The sequence below is a fragment of the Urocitellus parryii genome, chromosome 5 (genome assembly GCF_045843805.1).
Source record: "Urocitellus parryii isolate mUroPar1 chromosome 5, mUroPar1.hap1, whole genome shotgun sequence".
In the NCBI taxonomy this organism is placed as follows: domain Eukaryota; kingdom Metazoa; phylum Chordata; class Mammalia; order Rodentia; family Sciuridae; genus Urocitellus; species Urocitellus parryii.
The window spans coordinates 176,935,878-176,952,470 of NC_135535.1; the positions used below are offsets into that span (position 1 = coordinate 176,935,878).

At 38.8% G+C, this 16,593-nt stretch overlaps 1 protein-coding gene across 5 annotated transcripts in view; it reads left to right on the forward strand.

The window, feature by feature from the left end:
* Positions 1–1,629: 1,629 nt before the first annotated feature.
* The window catches only part of Exoc6 (exocyst complex component 6), a 217,487-nt gene continuing 202,523 nt past the window's right edge, over positions 1,630–16,593 (forward strand). The window contains exons 1-2 of one of the 5 annotated variants that reach the window (XM_077798734.1): positions 1,630–1,728; positions 7,618–7,729. In XM_077798734.1, coding sequence (XP_077654860.1) covers positions 1,683–1,728; positions 7,618–7,729 — 158 coding nt within the window. In that variant the 5' untranslated portion in view covers positions 1,630–1,682. Of the gene's footprint in view, positions 1,729–6,873; positions 6,961–7,410; positions 7,501–7,617; positions 7,730–16,593 lie in introns of those variants that run through there. The other 4 variants (XM_026397372.2, XM_026397376.2, XM_077798736.1 and 1 more) reach the window with 4 other exon arrangements.

Consider the following 16,593-nt stretch of genomic DNA (forward strand, 5'->3'; position numbering starts at 1 on the left):
TGTCTCCTAAAAAGAAGAATGCTATCTATGGTTTTAACTTAACTGACTATCTTGAAAGATATCCTCATGCTGAAATCCTACTACTACTATAACAAAAACAACTTTAACTATTTTATTTTAGATAGCCTTTGTAAGACAAACTGTCATATCATGATTAAATATTTATTGGTTGTCATTACTTATACTTTGCTTCTGTGTCAGGATTATTTATTTAACAAATATTTATTGAGCACCTACCTTGTGCCTGTTAGCTACCGTAGCAGCAAAACAACGAGGGCCCAGTCTCTGCTGTGTCTCCATCTCCACCCTTATCTCAGGCAAGTGTACCTTTGTTCTCCACCCCATCCACACTTCCCCCTCCCTGGACATGTCTTCTCTCCACATTAGGGGCCCTCGTTTCTAGGAACTTCTTTGCAGATGACTTGGCTGCTTGTCCCTTCACTATCCTCTTATAAACAAATGGAACCTCTTGTTTAGTTTTCAGGCCAGTGACTTAGCCTCTGTAGATAATTTAGTTTTCTTCTGCGTCCTCCTGGTACTAAAAAATAGCAAAAATCACCTTAACCATTTTTAAGTAGAATGGTTCAGAGTGTTAAGTATATCAACATTTTTGTGCAACGGATCTCCAGAACTTTTTCATCTTGCAAAACCAAATCTACACTCATCCAGGAGCTTCCATATTTCCCCCTCACCTGTCCTCTCTGTCCTCTGACAACCATCATTCTGCTTTCTATTTCTATGAATTTGACTGCTTTAGTTGTCTGATAAAAGTGAGATGAGGGACTGGGGTTGTGGCTCAGTGGTAGAGTGCTCGCTTAGCATGCATGTGGCCTCACCTCGCACGTGTGAGGCCCTGAGTTTGATCCTTAACACCACATAAAAATAAATTAATTAAATAAATAAAGGTCTATCAACAATTAAAATATATATATATATATTAAAAACAAAAAAAGTGTAATGACACAGAATTTGCCTTCAGTGTTCTTCCACATTGGAGCATATGGGAGAATTACTTTCTTTTTCAATGCTAAATAATATTTCATTGCATGTTTATGCCACATTTCGTTTGTGCATGTCCATTGGTGGGTACTTGGGCTGCTCTTCCTAGCATTTTTATCCCTTCTTTTTCAGCTCATCTCTTACCTTCATGAATGAAAATGTTCTCAACTGCAATTTTCTTTCTAATTTAAAAAAAAACAAATTGTATGTTTCTTCACTTATCCACCAATCCATCCAACAAATATTTATGGATAGTCCATAAAACAGGTCTAGGCCTATTAGTGAACTGGAGAAATATTAGTGAACAAAATTTCGTGTCCTATTTATCTGCATTCTAAGAGGGGAGACAGATACTAAATAAGACAATTAAGTAGTGTCTATGGTATATCCCCTGGTGGTAAGTACTAAGGGATAAAAATAAGACAGAGGGGAAAAAATAGAGCAGAGAGAATGGGGTGGGGATAGGGAGTGTCAGATCAAGGTTAAAAAGTTGGATGCTGTTTCCAGTGAAGGCAGGGCTGAGAAGGCAAACTTTGAAGGAGTAAGCCAAGGGAACATCAGGGGCAAAAGCATTTGAGAAAGAGGGAGAGCCAGAGCATAAGCCCTTCGGGCAGCATGCCTGGGAGTGTGAGCAACAGTGAAGAGGCAGGACAGCGGACTGCCACCAGCAAGGAGAGCAGGAGATGAGGTCAGCACAGCACCGGGAAGCAGGGAGGACTGAGCACCGAGGTATGGTGGGTCATTCTCAAGAGCAGGAGATGTGTCTGAGTCAGAATTATTATTTGAAAGAATACTCTCTGAATGAATGAAAGCCTCCTCTGAATGCACTCCATGTCAGGGCTGTCTCTGTTAGAGGATGGCACTAACGTCACCACACCATGAGATGGAGTTGTTGCCTTCTTTGCTCTGCCCTTTGCATTGTTGATGCAGCCTGAGATTGCACTTGACCTTTAGCGGGGATCACACAGTGCACTACATGAAGCTCATGGTCTCAAAGCTTTCCTCTGTGTCTTCATCCATGCTGTGCTCTGTCCAGAATACTCTTTCCCTCCTTCACTTGGCAAATTTCTGTTTCTTTGTTATGGTTGCTCTGATGTCATCTTTTCCTCCTCCTCCTCCTTCTTTAAACTTTATTTTGTTTATTTATTTATTTATTTATTAGGTGGTGCTGAGGTTTGAACCTGGTGCCTCCTATGTGAGAGGCAAGCGCTCTACCACTGAGCCACAACAACACCAGTCCTGATGTCATCTTCTTAAGAAAGGCTCCTGCCTTCCTGAACCCTATAGGGTGCCCCTTTTTTCACACTCCCACAGCAGCAGCCTCTCAAAGTGTGTTTTATCTCTATCTTTCTCTCTTTTTTTTTTGGACTAGGGATTGAACCCAGTGTTGCTTAACCACTGGGCCACATCCTCAGCCCTTTTTTTTTAATGTTTTATTTTGAGACAGGGCCTCGCTAAGTCCTTAGGGCCTCGCTAAGTTGCTGAGTTGGTCTTGAACTTGCACTCCTCCTGCCTCAGCCTCCTGAATCACTGGGAATTACAGGGGTACACCACCAGGCCCCACTAAAGTCTCTTCCATAGCACTTAAATATGCTGTATAGAAATGATCTGATTCCCATAATAGACTTCAAGTGTTTTTGAGAGAAGGAAGTAGGTTCATATATAACTGTCCTGGAGTAGATATTTAATATCAAATGAATTAAAACCCTCAAGTTTTAGTTCAAATATGGCACTTTTAATATGATTGAATTAGAGTTTTCTTTCTTCAACACACTCCATCAGCAGCATCGCTCCTGTTTCTTAGAGGTGACTTAGGTAGTGATTAAATGCAGGGTTCAGAAACTTCTGCTTCTATCCATCAAGTCACCAAGGGCAAGTTATTTAGTTTCTCTTTGCTTCGAGTTTTTTTTTTTTTTAATTCTACGAAATGAAGCTAATAATACTAACATCTTCCTCCTAATATGTCATGTGGATAAATGAATTAATATTTGGGAAGTTCTTGGTTAGAATAATGTCTGGCATACATGAACTGCTCTGTAGGCACTTGTTAAAAATATAGTTTTAAAAAAAGTCTCTGTTTCAGAGATTTTTGCTCACCAAAGAGGATAGCCATGCTTGATTTATAGTTAGTGAAAAAAAGAAAAAAGTCCAGAATGGCACAGAGAAAGAGCACTAGACAAGTCAGGAAGTCCACATTGTATTCTTGATTCTGTAGAAAGATCCTGGGCAGTTAAAAAAAAAATTATGGAGGCTAGGATTGTGGCTCAGTTGGCAGAGCGCTTGCCTGGCAGTGGGTTCGATCCTCAGCACCACATTAAAAAAAATAATAATAAAGGCATTGTGTTTGTCTACTAGAAAAAATGTTTTTAAAAAAAAGTTATGCAATTTCAGGCTGGGGGTGTAGCTCAGTAGTGGCTCTGGGTTTGATTCCTGGCACCACAAAAAGAAAAAGAAAAAGGTCGGTAGGTAGGTTAGGCAATAAAAACAAAACAAAGCAAAACAACAACACTTATCTCCAAAGATGATCCTATCACCATAAGATTTCAGAGAGGTGTGTGCATGTAACAATGCAACTATTCAGATAAGAAACAAAATAAAGAGAGGTAGGAATGACAAATATCTGATGTCTCTGAAGATTAAAATAGACACAGAATAAGATAGGAGGGAATGGAGAGACATTGAGCAAGGTGGATCTCTGAGTCCCCTTCCAGAGCCAATGCCAGGCCAGGAGAGCTTGTTTGCTGACCAAAGAGGCTGGGTGGGCAGGAGAGGGCCAAGTGAAACCAAACTCACCATGTATGGGTATTAGAAGTTCACATGTTGAGTTTATGGGGAGGAAGTGAAAAATACCTGTACACCCTGTGGAGAGTTCCTGTATTTCAAGTTACCCTGTCCCTTGTATGGTAAGGCAGCATGTCAGAGGGGAAAGACAGATGACATTTTGTGACATATGAAAAGTCATTGTACTTGTGGTATCACCCTTGACCCTTAAAGCTAGAAAATTCATTCACATATCAAATGAGTCCAGGAAAGTATGTTGCAAGGGCTAAAGTTCATTCTAGACTTAGGGGTTCCCACACTCCAGTTATTCTTGATTCTCTTGGGCTTTTTCTCATCTGATAGGACACATCCTGAATGCTGACTTCTGGCCCCACTGGATTTGGAAACCCTCATTCTGCCTTTTTGAAATCTTTGACCTCATCATTTCTTAAATGTTTTATGACTCCTTTAATATTTTGCACTATGGCCTTATGGATCCCTAAATCCTTGTCAGGTAGCACGGCACAGTCCTAAATATTTGATATGTTTTAATGCTATTTTATATAGTATGGATTTTGTATTTCATTTCCTAACTGATATCAAGGTAGAGACATACATTTAAATTTCACCTAGAGATCTTGTGGCATTTACTCATTGTCAGTCTATTTAAATTTTCTATATAGACAACCATGTATTCTACAAATGTCAAAGTTTCTTCTTTCCTACCAATGTTTACATCTTTTATTTATCTTGCCTTATGACACTAGTTTGGATTTCTGGGACAATTTTGAATAGATGGTTGTTTTCCTGAGCTGAGGGGCCAATGCTTGGTATTTAGTCACCAAGCAAGCTATTTGTTTGGCACATTTTGATAGACTTTTCTGTTCCTAGATTACTGAGTTGTTTTTATGGACCCATCAAGACATATAAAGGTGAGAGGACTACTTCCACAGGGAGGTACCGCAGGAGAGGGAGGATGGGACTCTGACTCCACTAAGACTGAGCAGAATTAAACACCAGGTAACATTTGCCTGTCTGCTCCATCTACCCCTTCTCTTCCTCCCAGGACACCCTGCCTTGTCCCCAGCAGCTAGACGTTTCCTAGAGTCAGTAAATTATAGAGGGGGCAACTGAGCCACGCCAGGAAAGGACCATATCAGAGCTACTTATGGCTTGGTTGCGTATTCGGAAGATCACAGGACCCTTCAACATCTCCCGTCAGCGGTCAGGCTTGATCCTGTGAAGTAGACAAACTGAGCCCTAGTTGGAGGAGAGGTTAAGGGTTGAGACTGGGAACATTCCAGTCCCACATGCCATTCTTTTTTATGGGCATCTTGGAATACGACTGTTTGAAAATTTTCCATTTCCTCCTTTTCTCTTCCTTATTTGGTGAATTTGCGGTCAGCTCTCTGCGGCAGGGGAGGTTGTTTTTCTGACTCTGACTTTTGGGAGGAGAGCCTTCTCCTATTCGTTCAATCTGTGCGGACTTCCGGCAGGAAATGGCACTCAAGGAAAGTTCTGAATAAAAGGAAGATGCTGTTTGAGCCAGAGGAAACAGGAAGTTGTTGCCTGAGTCTTATATAGAGTGGAGGAAAGTAAGGGGCAGGGAGAAAATTCACTTTGCAGAAATGGGAGGAGCAGAAGAGAGAGGAGTGAGAGAAAAGGAGGGTGGAGAGAACTCAGGAGCACAGAGAGGCAACCAGGCCACCAGATTAGAAGACCTTGAATCTCCTGGTGGTGCTGGCTGTCCTGGAAGAGGATGATGGCACTGTGTAGTGGGCCTGGGGTCATGCAGTAGCAGTAAGTCAAAGATACAGTGGTTTGTCGACCAAACTACTTTATTATGGTGTTATCCTATTCGAAAAGAGCTCTATTGAAATCACTATGATTTTTCTTTCCATATGTTAAGAACATATACCTATATTCTAAAATCCCCTTCACTAGAGAGAGAAAGAAAAAGCAAATGTGACAAAATGTTATAAATGGAAAAAGGGAATGTGACTGTTCATTATATTCTTCTTAAGACTCCTATAAATTTGAAAATTTTTGGAATAAAAATTTCAGCTGTGTGTGTGAGGAATAATAATCAATTTCTTAACTGTGGTATTTAGTTATATACAGTATGTATACTATTAAAGTGTTATAGGCAATACAAATATGAATCTGACATTCTGCTCATAAATATTATATCAAACCTCATGGTTTGATATAAATGAAAAACCTTATATATAAATGAATAACATTTTCATTAAGTCTCAAAGGTAGACATTATTTCAAGTTGGGGCCAGGTGGTGTTAACCGTATTCCTGTTGCATTTGTTCATCTCGCATGGGGAATGTCAGGGCTGTTGGTGGGGTCGAAGTGAGAAATGCTGCCTTGGTTTGCTATTGCTGTGTAACCCTTCATTATTTAGTGACTGAAAAGCAGTTCTTTATTATGGCTGCTGCGTGTGTGGGTCAGTTGGGGCTTGGCTGATCTATCCTGGGCAGTTTCATTTCACACAGCTGTGGCTGGATGAAAATACATGCTTCTCCCTGTAAATCTGTGGATTAGTAGGGATGACTCTGTTTCATGGATCTCTTAAGAAATGTTTTTCTCAGGGAATGACAAAATGCAAGAGGACAAGCAGAAATATATGAAGCCCTACAAAGCCTAGGCTAGGAACTCACACAGTGTCCCTTCAGCTCATACATCATTGGCCAACAGATATCACATGGTCAAGGCCAAAGTCATAGTGCAAGAACAAATATCAGGCCCACAGTGAAGTGCTGGTGAGAGTATGGATGCAGACAGGAGTAACAAACTGATGCTATGTATGTCAAATGCCTTGTAGTCATATCACACTTTGACTATTATATTTTTATGAGAACATGAGTTTTTTTCAGAAAATAATAGCTTCATGTGAAAGAACATCACTATCCATCTCCTTAAATAACCACTTTCTTGTACGCAGAGCAAGAAAGTCTGAGGTTAAACTCATTTAAGGAAGATCTAGTGCAAATGCACATTTAGTCTCTTAGGCTTACTTGGGGCTGACTCTAGGTAATTTTCCATGGATATTTTGGGCCTCTGGTTCCTGCATTTATTCTTTCTTTCAGTGGCAATCAGTTCTCTTGAATTCTGACATCTTCGTGCTGTGTCTTCTTCCCAAGCAAACTCTATTCTAAAGAATTGATGCAGCAAGCTCTATCACAGTGAGATGTGACTGATAAGGATTAAAATCTAAATGCCTCTAGGAGCATTATGCATTTGAACATGAGGGAAAAGAACTAAAGGCCCTAGAATGGAGGGAACTCACACAGCATAGAGTAGGGTGGAGAAGCAAAGGGCTCAGGGTCCAAGGAACTAGGCAAAGACCTCAGAATCACATTCCATAGGACATTACATTTTTTTCCTAGGCAAGTTGCCTTCCTGGGTTTATAGGTAAGGGCAGAGGTACTGGAATAATCAGGAACATATGTCAACATAATTAATGTAGTAAATTATGCATTTAATATAAAGAATATTAAATAAATGCCCATCAAATCAAATGTATTTAACAAATTTTTATAGTTACAACAGTTCCAATTCTTACTTATAGTTACTTTGAGAAGCAAGTGAATAAATATAGCAGGCATTAGGCAGGAACTTTCTGAACTGTGTCAAGGTTAATAATAAGTAAAATGTTATAAGTAGACACAGGACAGCAACAGCTGTGCAACATTCTTGGAAGCAAGGACTCTGATAGCATGAGATCAGACAGTGAGCTTGTTTTTGTTGCTTCTTTGGGTGAACAGAGACTCCTTATAATAATTGCAAGGGAACTTGCATTTACTTTATGAATTACAATTTTTTTCATGTAAAATTGAATGTCTGCAGCTGGAAGACCAGGGGCATATGGAGCAATGTTGGAAGAAGACACAGATCAAACTTATGAGAATGTCCTGGCTGAGATTCAGTCTTTTGAGCTGCCCATTGAAGCTACACTAAGGTAGGGCACCTTTATATTTCATTGTTTCTTCTTTGGTGGCCTAAGACGGTCTTTTCATTTTCCTTTTTATACTTTATAAAAATAACAGAATTTTAAAAAACTATATTTTTAAAGAACAGTTATAGCTTTGTATACACTTATTCTCACAGTTTGCTCATCTTTAAAGAAATTACAATAAATAATTACTCTACTTTTTTACATTATGTTTGTTTCTTAATTCATTACCACAGTTAAAAAATATAAATGACCTTCAAGTGACCACAAAGGACTTATACCATCTCAAAATAGGTATTTTGTCTTTGTTTATGTGAGGTTTCAATTGTTTTCGTTAAAATATCTTTTTTACAATATCACTAAGTGAAAAAAAGTCTATAATGATTAGACATATCAATGAAACCAATTTATATTTGGGTAGATGTAAGTTGTAGAAAAAAATATAGAATGTTTGTTTCATGTTGTTGCTGCTCTCTTGGATATATCCTGACCTCTCAGATCTGTATTTTTTTAATTTTCATATAAGATTTAAAAATAGCTTCTTTGGTAATACGGGTATTAATTTGCACAGTTCAAGAACAGGATTAAAATGAAAGACAGTGTGTCTTTGTGTTAAAGGGCAGCTTTGAAATTTTAATCCTCTCCGAGTGTCGGCCTAGATATGACAATTATCAGTATGGGAACAAGATACCAATCACTGCATGTGATAGTGACAATCAATAAATATTTGTTGACTAAAGGTTGTAGATTAAATGGAAGGATTTTTGAAATGTTCCCTCTTTCCAAGAATGTCTTAGGGCCATGTGCTTTGAAACCCACTATAGTTTAAACCTGAATAAATTTCTCCCCTATATTTGAATCTTATTTTGTATTAAACATAGTTTGAATGTCTTTGAAAGGCTTAGGGTAGTGCTGGGGCCACAGAAAACTGTTGTTTTACTGCTTAGTTACTGGAATATCAATATGTAGTTGCAATTGTGAAATAATTACAGCTCCATCATAACTGTTCGGTGCCCCTTCATCCTGGGTAGGTAATTTTTACCGTATTCAATAGATAAAAGAACTACTGTCTTTTAGAAATGGGAAACAATAAATTTCTTCATATGGGATATACATAGTACTGTACTGTACTTTATACCAACCAGCTCCTTCTAAAACTTGTGCTTTTGCCTTGTGGCTAGGTCAGAAGTCTAAAGGAAAGTGAGAGGGAGTGTAGGGTGTCTACACATGTTTTAGTTACTACGGCCTTTGCTGCAGAACGCTCAGCCTTCAACCCCTGGTCCTCTTCCCCTTTCCCCTGGTCTCACACCCCTGGCCAACATCCACAGACTTTATCCATCCACAGCTATCTTCTCTGCTGTCTTTCTCTGGTGGGAGACTTGACTTCCTGCCTGGGTTGTTGCATGTTTTCTTTCCTCTATTCCTAGGACAAATATCCCCAGAACCAGTCTTCCACCTGAGCTTCCTAACTACATCTTTGCCATCTGGCAGTCACAGTACTCTTCCTGCAGCACTCTTTTGAGTAGAGAGAGTGCAGATACCTTCCCCAGGTGCTGTCCTGTCACCACAACCCAGTGGGCTTGGAATGCCCCCTTTAGCTTTGCATTTGGGTTAGAGCCCTCTTTTGCAAGGGCTATTTTGGGGAATAGAATGGAGTCACAGAACAGACCACAGACCTGTATCTGGGTCAATGTTAGACACAACTGTTGCTTTGGTCATTTTACTAGATGAAGATGTCTTACACTGGCATTTGATGTCTTTTTAAAAATACCTATACATGCCATTGGTTTTCCAGTGAAACTGTTTCTATGGAACACATCATCAGCTCATTTGGCCAGATAGAAAATGGGGTTTGAAAAATAAATACAGGACATCCATTTTGGTCAAAATGGACTGTTTACTACTTGACAGCATGCATAGAAATTTTTTCCTTTGGAGATCGTCATTCCTTTTTCTTATTATTTGCTCCTACTTCTGTCTGCTGAAAACCTAACCCAACTTTCAAGGCCAGCTCAAATGATTTCTTCTATTAAGCTTCTCCTATTTCCTTCTACTAGGTGTGAACACTCCATTTGTTGAAGTTCCAGATAATCCAAGACATTTAGTCTTGTGTGTGTGTATGTGTGTGTGTGTCGCATGATTTAGGTTATGATCACTTCCAGGCTGAAGATTCCTGAGGGCATGGCCTGTGTTTTACTTGTCGCTTAGTATCCTCTGTAGAAATTTCCACAATGCCGGGTACATAGTAGCTGGAGAAATATTTGTTGAACTGATTCATGAGCCTATGAGTTAATATAACCTTACGAGGTAAAAGCAAAGAGGCCGTCTAGAAAGAACATTGTCATTTCAGCAAAGAAGATAAAAGTATTTTAAAACTCGAGCTTAAGGGGTTTGGCAGGAAGTTGATTGTCTTTCAGAGCCATAATGGCCCCTCTCTGAGGCCTTGGAATGGATATCGAGAGAAAAGTTGGGACATTGAAATGATAGGGCTGAGAATGTGAGAGAAACATTGCTGGGGAAGACCGTGCACCTGGGAACTGAGGCAGGGAGAATGTCAGAAAATGGAGAGTTCCCTTGTTTGCTTTTCCCTGTCATGGAAGTTAGGCATTACTTCAACTCACATGTTCTTAACTCTGTTAATGTCCCTTCCCTGTTACCTTCTTTTTCAGGTAGGAATCTGAGGTGCTTTGGTCACCTCAGTGTTCATATCAGGACAGGTGGGGTCTGCTTCTACAAGAGGGTAAGCCCAGAGAGTTCAGTGACTCAGAACTCAGAGGGGGTCCACTAGTTACCTGAGGAAGACTCCATTTCTGTCCTTTCACAGAGCATGCCCACCTTCCTGACAGGCTCACCCCTATTCATCATCGGGGAGAACTGATCTGTATCTGAGGAATTGTCAGTGGGTTTTTTGGGACAAGGAGTCATTTTGGCAGGGATTGTCAATGGCCTAGTCTCCTCCACCAGGCTCAGGTTGTATTCCTTCCTCTCCTGATTTCATTATGTGTCTTCTCCCAGAGCTTCCCACCATCCTGTCTCCTACCTGACTCCCCCAATAGGCCCTTGGGTCAGCATCTTTGGCACCCTTTATGCAAGAGTGGGTAAAAATCAGATGACTCTGAGGTCTTACATTTGTTTTTATTCTGTGTGTTAAGTTTCTAGTATTAAGTTTGAAGGAAAGTTTTAGGGAAAGCTGAAATACTGTGGTCCCCACCACCACCCCATGGGTTTTTGTTATTATCGTTGCCAATGAAACATTTGTTAAAGCCAACTCAAACAGTTGTACAAATTGAATTGGGAAATAAATTCCAGGGTGAGGAAATGGAACTCATGGGGATGGTGATTGCACTTAAGAGAAAAGGAAGAAAGATAAAGGCCCACAGCCACTAGCAGTGTTGCCACAGGCAGAATATTCAAAGGCTGAATCTAACCACCAGGTGAGGATTGGACTTGATTTTGCTGCCCAAATCCTTTCGCCCTGGGTATCACTGTTTTCATCATGTTGCAACCATATGCTAATTTCCACAGGATGCTCTCATTTTGTTTGGGGTTCTTGATTTTTTAACTCCAGGCCCTCTACTTGGTTTAGATACAACTGGTTTCTTGCCAGCTCTTCCCCTTAGAGGACATGTCTGTCCCTTAATGGCTGTTGGAGTTGTGCTAATGGAAACAGTTAATACCAGTTTGATTCAGCATTACCAGTTTCCTTCAACAAGGAAGATAATGAATGGGTCTCAACCAACCTGTACATTTGGATGCATTGATAATGGCTGTCTGAATTCTTCCTTCCAAGATGATTCTGACAAATTTAGTGATAGCAGCTATGGTCCTAATAGGGCCATAGCAGTGTTCAAAACCTTTATTTGCCATATTCACACTAGAACTTCATACTGCCAGGTTTCATCATTAGACCCCACTCAGACCAGAAATAGCCTGGGACTCATTATGCCTTCTGGGGGTCCTGCAGTTGTGTTGTTAGCTCTTTGGAACAGGCCCTGAAAATAGGTCTGAATTGATTTGGCTCAAAAGTCAACGTGTTTTGTTGCTGTAACTGAGCCTAACTGATAAGAAAATTGTAGCTACCCTGTAGGGCACTACAAAGTTAGTGGGAGGTAGAGGGGGGCAGAGCCAAAAAAGGGACTGCAGAGGGCTGGGAAAAAAATAAGAGGAAAAGGGAATTGTACAAGATGACGTACCAGAAGAAATTTTTGTAATTGTTTTATGATAACATAATTGTTTCACACTTGTATTCACAGCCTCTCTTGGGCTCTTTTCCAAAATCTGACCATGAATTTTTAAGAGCAAACAGGATATTATATTTCTTTGACTTTAAAGTTTTTAGGAATGAAGATAACATGCTTTTAAAAAAGGACAGAATATATTTTAAAAAATAAAAATTCAAACTGTAAACACTATACAAATCTTAGGATTACATAAAAACAAAAATCATTTAACTAGTTACATTCAGCTATAGATATTCCAGAATGCTCTTGCTGTTGAAATCTTACAGAAATGTAAGATTTATATTATATTTTATTCTAGCAAGTATATGAAGATCAAAGTTCTAGATTTCCATCTGGAATAGACACCTATTAATTGTATGATTTGGCTTTAGTTTCTGACACTGTAACACAGACGGTATAATAAAATGTCTCCAATGGTTAGTGGACATGAAGTGCTCTGCATAGCGTTGCTTGGCACATAGTAAATGCTTAGGAAATATTAGCTGCTACTACTATTGTCTAATCTGGGATAAATATTTCAGTGTAATTTAATACATTCGTATTTTTAATATGTATATCAGAGTCTTGACAAAGTATACAGGTACAATATCTTGAAATTCTACGTGGGTAGGGAATATTGTCATGTGAATTTTTAAAAAGGAAATTTTGTAGTATTTATTTTAAAATTTTAGCCACAAGTCAGGTACAAAAGCTCACTAATTTATAAAGGTAGTTGTTAGATCCAATAGAGAAAGTAGAGATCTCAGAAATATACCTGCAACCCAAACATCAGTATTTAATTAAACCAAATTGACCATAGAAGTCTACAAAATCCTTTTAAACATCTCATCAGGTTCAGACAGATAATAGATATATTAGGCTTTCCTTTCCCGCTTACTTTTTGCCCCCTAAGACTCATTCCCCCTAAAGGAACAGTTTCTCAGATAAGATGTAGAGTTAATTTACATCTTAAGGGCACAGAGAAATACCGTAAATGCTGACCAGGAAAGAAATGTCCAGGGTAATCACTATTTAAATTTTTTCCTTTTTTTGAAATATATTTTATTTCTAATTGACACATGGTAATTGTACATATTGATAGAGCACAGTGTGACATTTCAATACATGTATACAATGTGTGATGATCTGATCAGGGTAATTGGTATATCAATAACCTCAGAAATATCATTTCCTTATATTGAGGACATTTAAAATTCTCTCTTAAAATAATTATTTATTTTACTTAAGTTTTTTTTTTTGTGTGTGTATGTGTGTGGGTGTGTGTGTCTGGGGATTGAACCCAAGGATGCTTTACTACTGAAATACTTCCCCAGTCTTTTTGTAAAATTTGAGACAGGATCTTGCTAAGTTGCCCAGGCTGATCATCCTGCCTCGGCCTCCTGGGTCATTGGGATTATAGGAGTGAGCCACTGTACCTAGCTAAAATTTTATTTTAAATTGACAAATAATAATTGTATTTATTGGGTATAATCTTTTTTGTTCTTGTTGTTGGTTCGTTTGCTTTTGTGGTGATGGGGATGGAACCCACAGCCTCATGAATACTACTCAAGGGCTATACCACTGAGTTATACCCCCAGACCTTTTATTGGGTGTAATGTGATGTTTTGAAATGTTTACATTGTAGAATGATTAAATCAAACTAATTAACATATCGATCACCTTGAATACTTATCTTTGTTTGTGATGAGAACATTTAAAATCCACTCTTTTAGCATTTTGAAATATACAATACATTATTATTACTGAAATCATATTTCTGAATGCTTATATTTTATACTAATGCAATATCATGACCTTATTTATTCTCTAATGAGAATGGTGTAGTATGCTACATGTTGTGGGTATAAAATGGAGTCTGGGGAAACAGTTCAAAAGTAAATGCACGTCCAACCATGACTGAGGCCTGCTGCCTCTGTAAAACCTCAGGAAAGCCTGGGTCCTTGATTAGAGTTGGTGGTATAACTGCCCAATTATTGAAGGACATTAAACTAATACAATTAGCTTTTTTATCTTCATTACAACACTAGACACAACTTAAAAAAAATGTTTCTGAACCAAGTATTTCAACTAGAAAGACAGATGTATTTATTTTGTGGTTAAGTAAAAGGCCTTTGGAACGACGACATGGTTTCAAATCTGACGTTATTTGCTAAAAGAGCATCTAAAGGATTGTGTGAATCAGGCATGAAATGTATTCAATGTAATGTCTCATTCATAGCAAACACTTATTCACTCATTTCATTCAGTAAATACATAATAATGGTTTACTAGAATATGTCAGGCCATGGTTGGCATCCTGTTGATACAGCTAGATCAAGACCTGAAAATTCCTTGCCTACAGGGAGCTTGTATTTTAGGGAGGGGAACCAGAAATCTACACATAAAAATGGATAACAAGTACTATGAAGAATAACAAAATAGGGAAGTTATTTTAGAGAGTGGCTGGGGAGTAAATATCAGCTATTATATTTATTTTGTTTCATTCCATTATCTACATTTCTAAACTTTTTTGGTCAAGAGGAAAGAAAGAAAAATAGGACTAATGAGAGGAGAGGAAAGGGGAAAATGGGCAAAGGACATTAAAGGAAGCTGAGTGGAGAAGAACAGGAATGGAGAGTGCACTGGATAGGATGGTAAGTTAAAAAAAAAAGCAATGACAAAGAGAAGGAAAGTAAGAGGAGAAGTGACAATAGTTTGTGTAATAAGTTGAGACGAAAACTCTGAAGGAAAGAGAATGAAATTCAGAGAAAATCATATTACTCTTTAATTATTCTGTACATTTAAAAATGTTTAGTTTGGGATGAGCATGCTAATAGAACTTTAAGGGCATTGTTTAAAGGCAAGTCTGGCCATATAATTTATTGGGCTCAGTATAAAATGAAAATTCAGACTCCTTTGTTAAAAAATTATTAAGAATTATGAAATGGTGATGGCAGGCATTAAACCAAGGACAACTGAATAGGTTGAAGACCCCTGAGTCTGCCATCTCTGGGAGTTTAGCACAGAGCCTAGTTAACTGCAAACATTTAATAGAGTTCTTGCATGAATAAAACTGGGGGCTAATTACCTTTCAACTCCTCAGAGGACTGAATCATATTTAATGAAAAGATTATTCTATTTGGCCACAAATTCAGATTTCCTTCTATTGTTCTCTATGTGGGGTCCAGATCTTTATGGAACAGCAAATTCCTGAACATCCTTTAGTAGCAGGAATCCTCCCAGGATGGGCTGGGCTTTGTTTATTCTCTTGCATTTGCAAAATATGGCCACTTGGTGTCACTGCACCAACAAGGGAAGGTGGAAGCTAATCAGGAAGACTAGCTTCTAATGAAATAACCCTTCCGGGGGGCTTCTAGCTGCTTATCAGATAACCAGTCACTGATAAGCAGCTAGACGCACCCCAGAAGGGTTAGTTTATTAGGACCAATGTATAAAGACTACTTGTGCTTTACATTTTGTTACAGTTTTGCAATTATACGTGAAGGTCTCTAAAACTCCTCAAGAAACATTTCAATGCTTTTAGCAAAATCTCAAGAGGATAAAGATCAGATGTCTGCTGTAGAATAGCCAGGAGCAGGGGAGAATCTTTTTCCAGAGATGTATCATACTTCATAAAACATGCTTTTACAAGATCAAGTTTAACATGAGAAATATTTGCATGTGGATAATTCATTTTACAAATATTAATGGAGCTCTTACTACATGCCAGATAGTGGACTGGGTGAACAGTATTACAAGGTCCCTGTCTCTGGCTTAGGAGCACTGCCTGTAGGTGGAGATAGATTTAGCAATTTGTTTGCCACCACAATATGTGCCTCAAAGGATGGACACTCCCTCCAAGGACCATGAAATGGCACTTGCCTTACAAGACTCAGAGGACTAAGTAAAGTGGATCTGGAAATAAGATGTGTTCCTCCTTCCTTCTCTATAACAGCAGAAAACAAAATTCAGACTTTCCATCCTTTGGGGGTTCACAAATAATGAGATTCAGGTGCACAGACCCAAATACACAATCACACTACTTTGTCAATGGTTAGAAAAATGTGACTGTTTTTTTTTTTGGGGGGGGGGGTATTGGGAACCGAACCCAGGAATGCTGTACCACTGAGCTACATCCAAAGCCTGTTTTATTTTTTATTTTGAGGCAGGGGCTTGCTAAGTTGTTGAGACAGGCCTTGAACTTGGCAATCATCCTGCCTCACCCTCCAGGTTAGCTGGGATTACAGGTGTGCACAACCATGTCTGGCTTGTGGGTCGGCTTTTATTCTCATTTTATTAAAGAAGATGCTAAATTCTGGGTTATGTGGTTTACTGAAAGATGCCTACTAACCCTAGTCTCTGATATTAACGTACATTGAGCTCTGGGTTAAACATTAAAAATAGAATATCTTCTTTAATTCCCAAACAATTTGGTGAGCTAGGAATGCTTTTTGTCCCTAATTCACACTTGAAGAAACTGAAGCTTAGACAAGTAACTCCCTGAAACTTAACTTCTAGTAAGAGATCAGTTAGAATTTGACCCTAAGCTGTTAAATGCCAGACCAGGGCAACTTGTATTCTATAGTCTCCTTCTTGAAGGAGTTTCCTAAAAAATAGGTTATTAGTCTGTGGACAAGTGGCTCAAAGTAT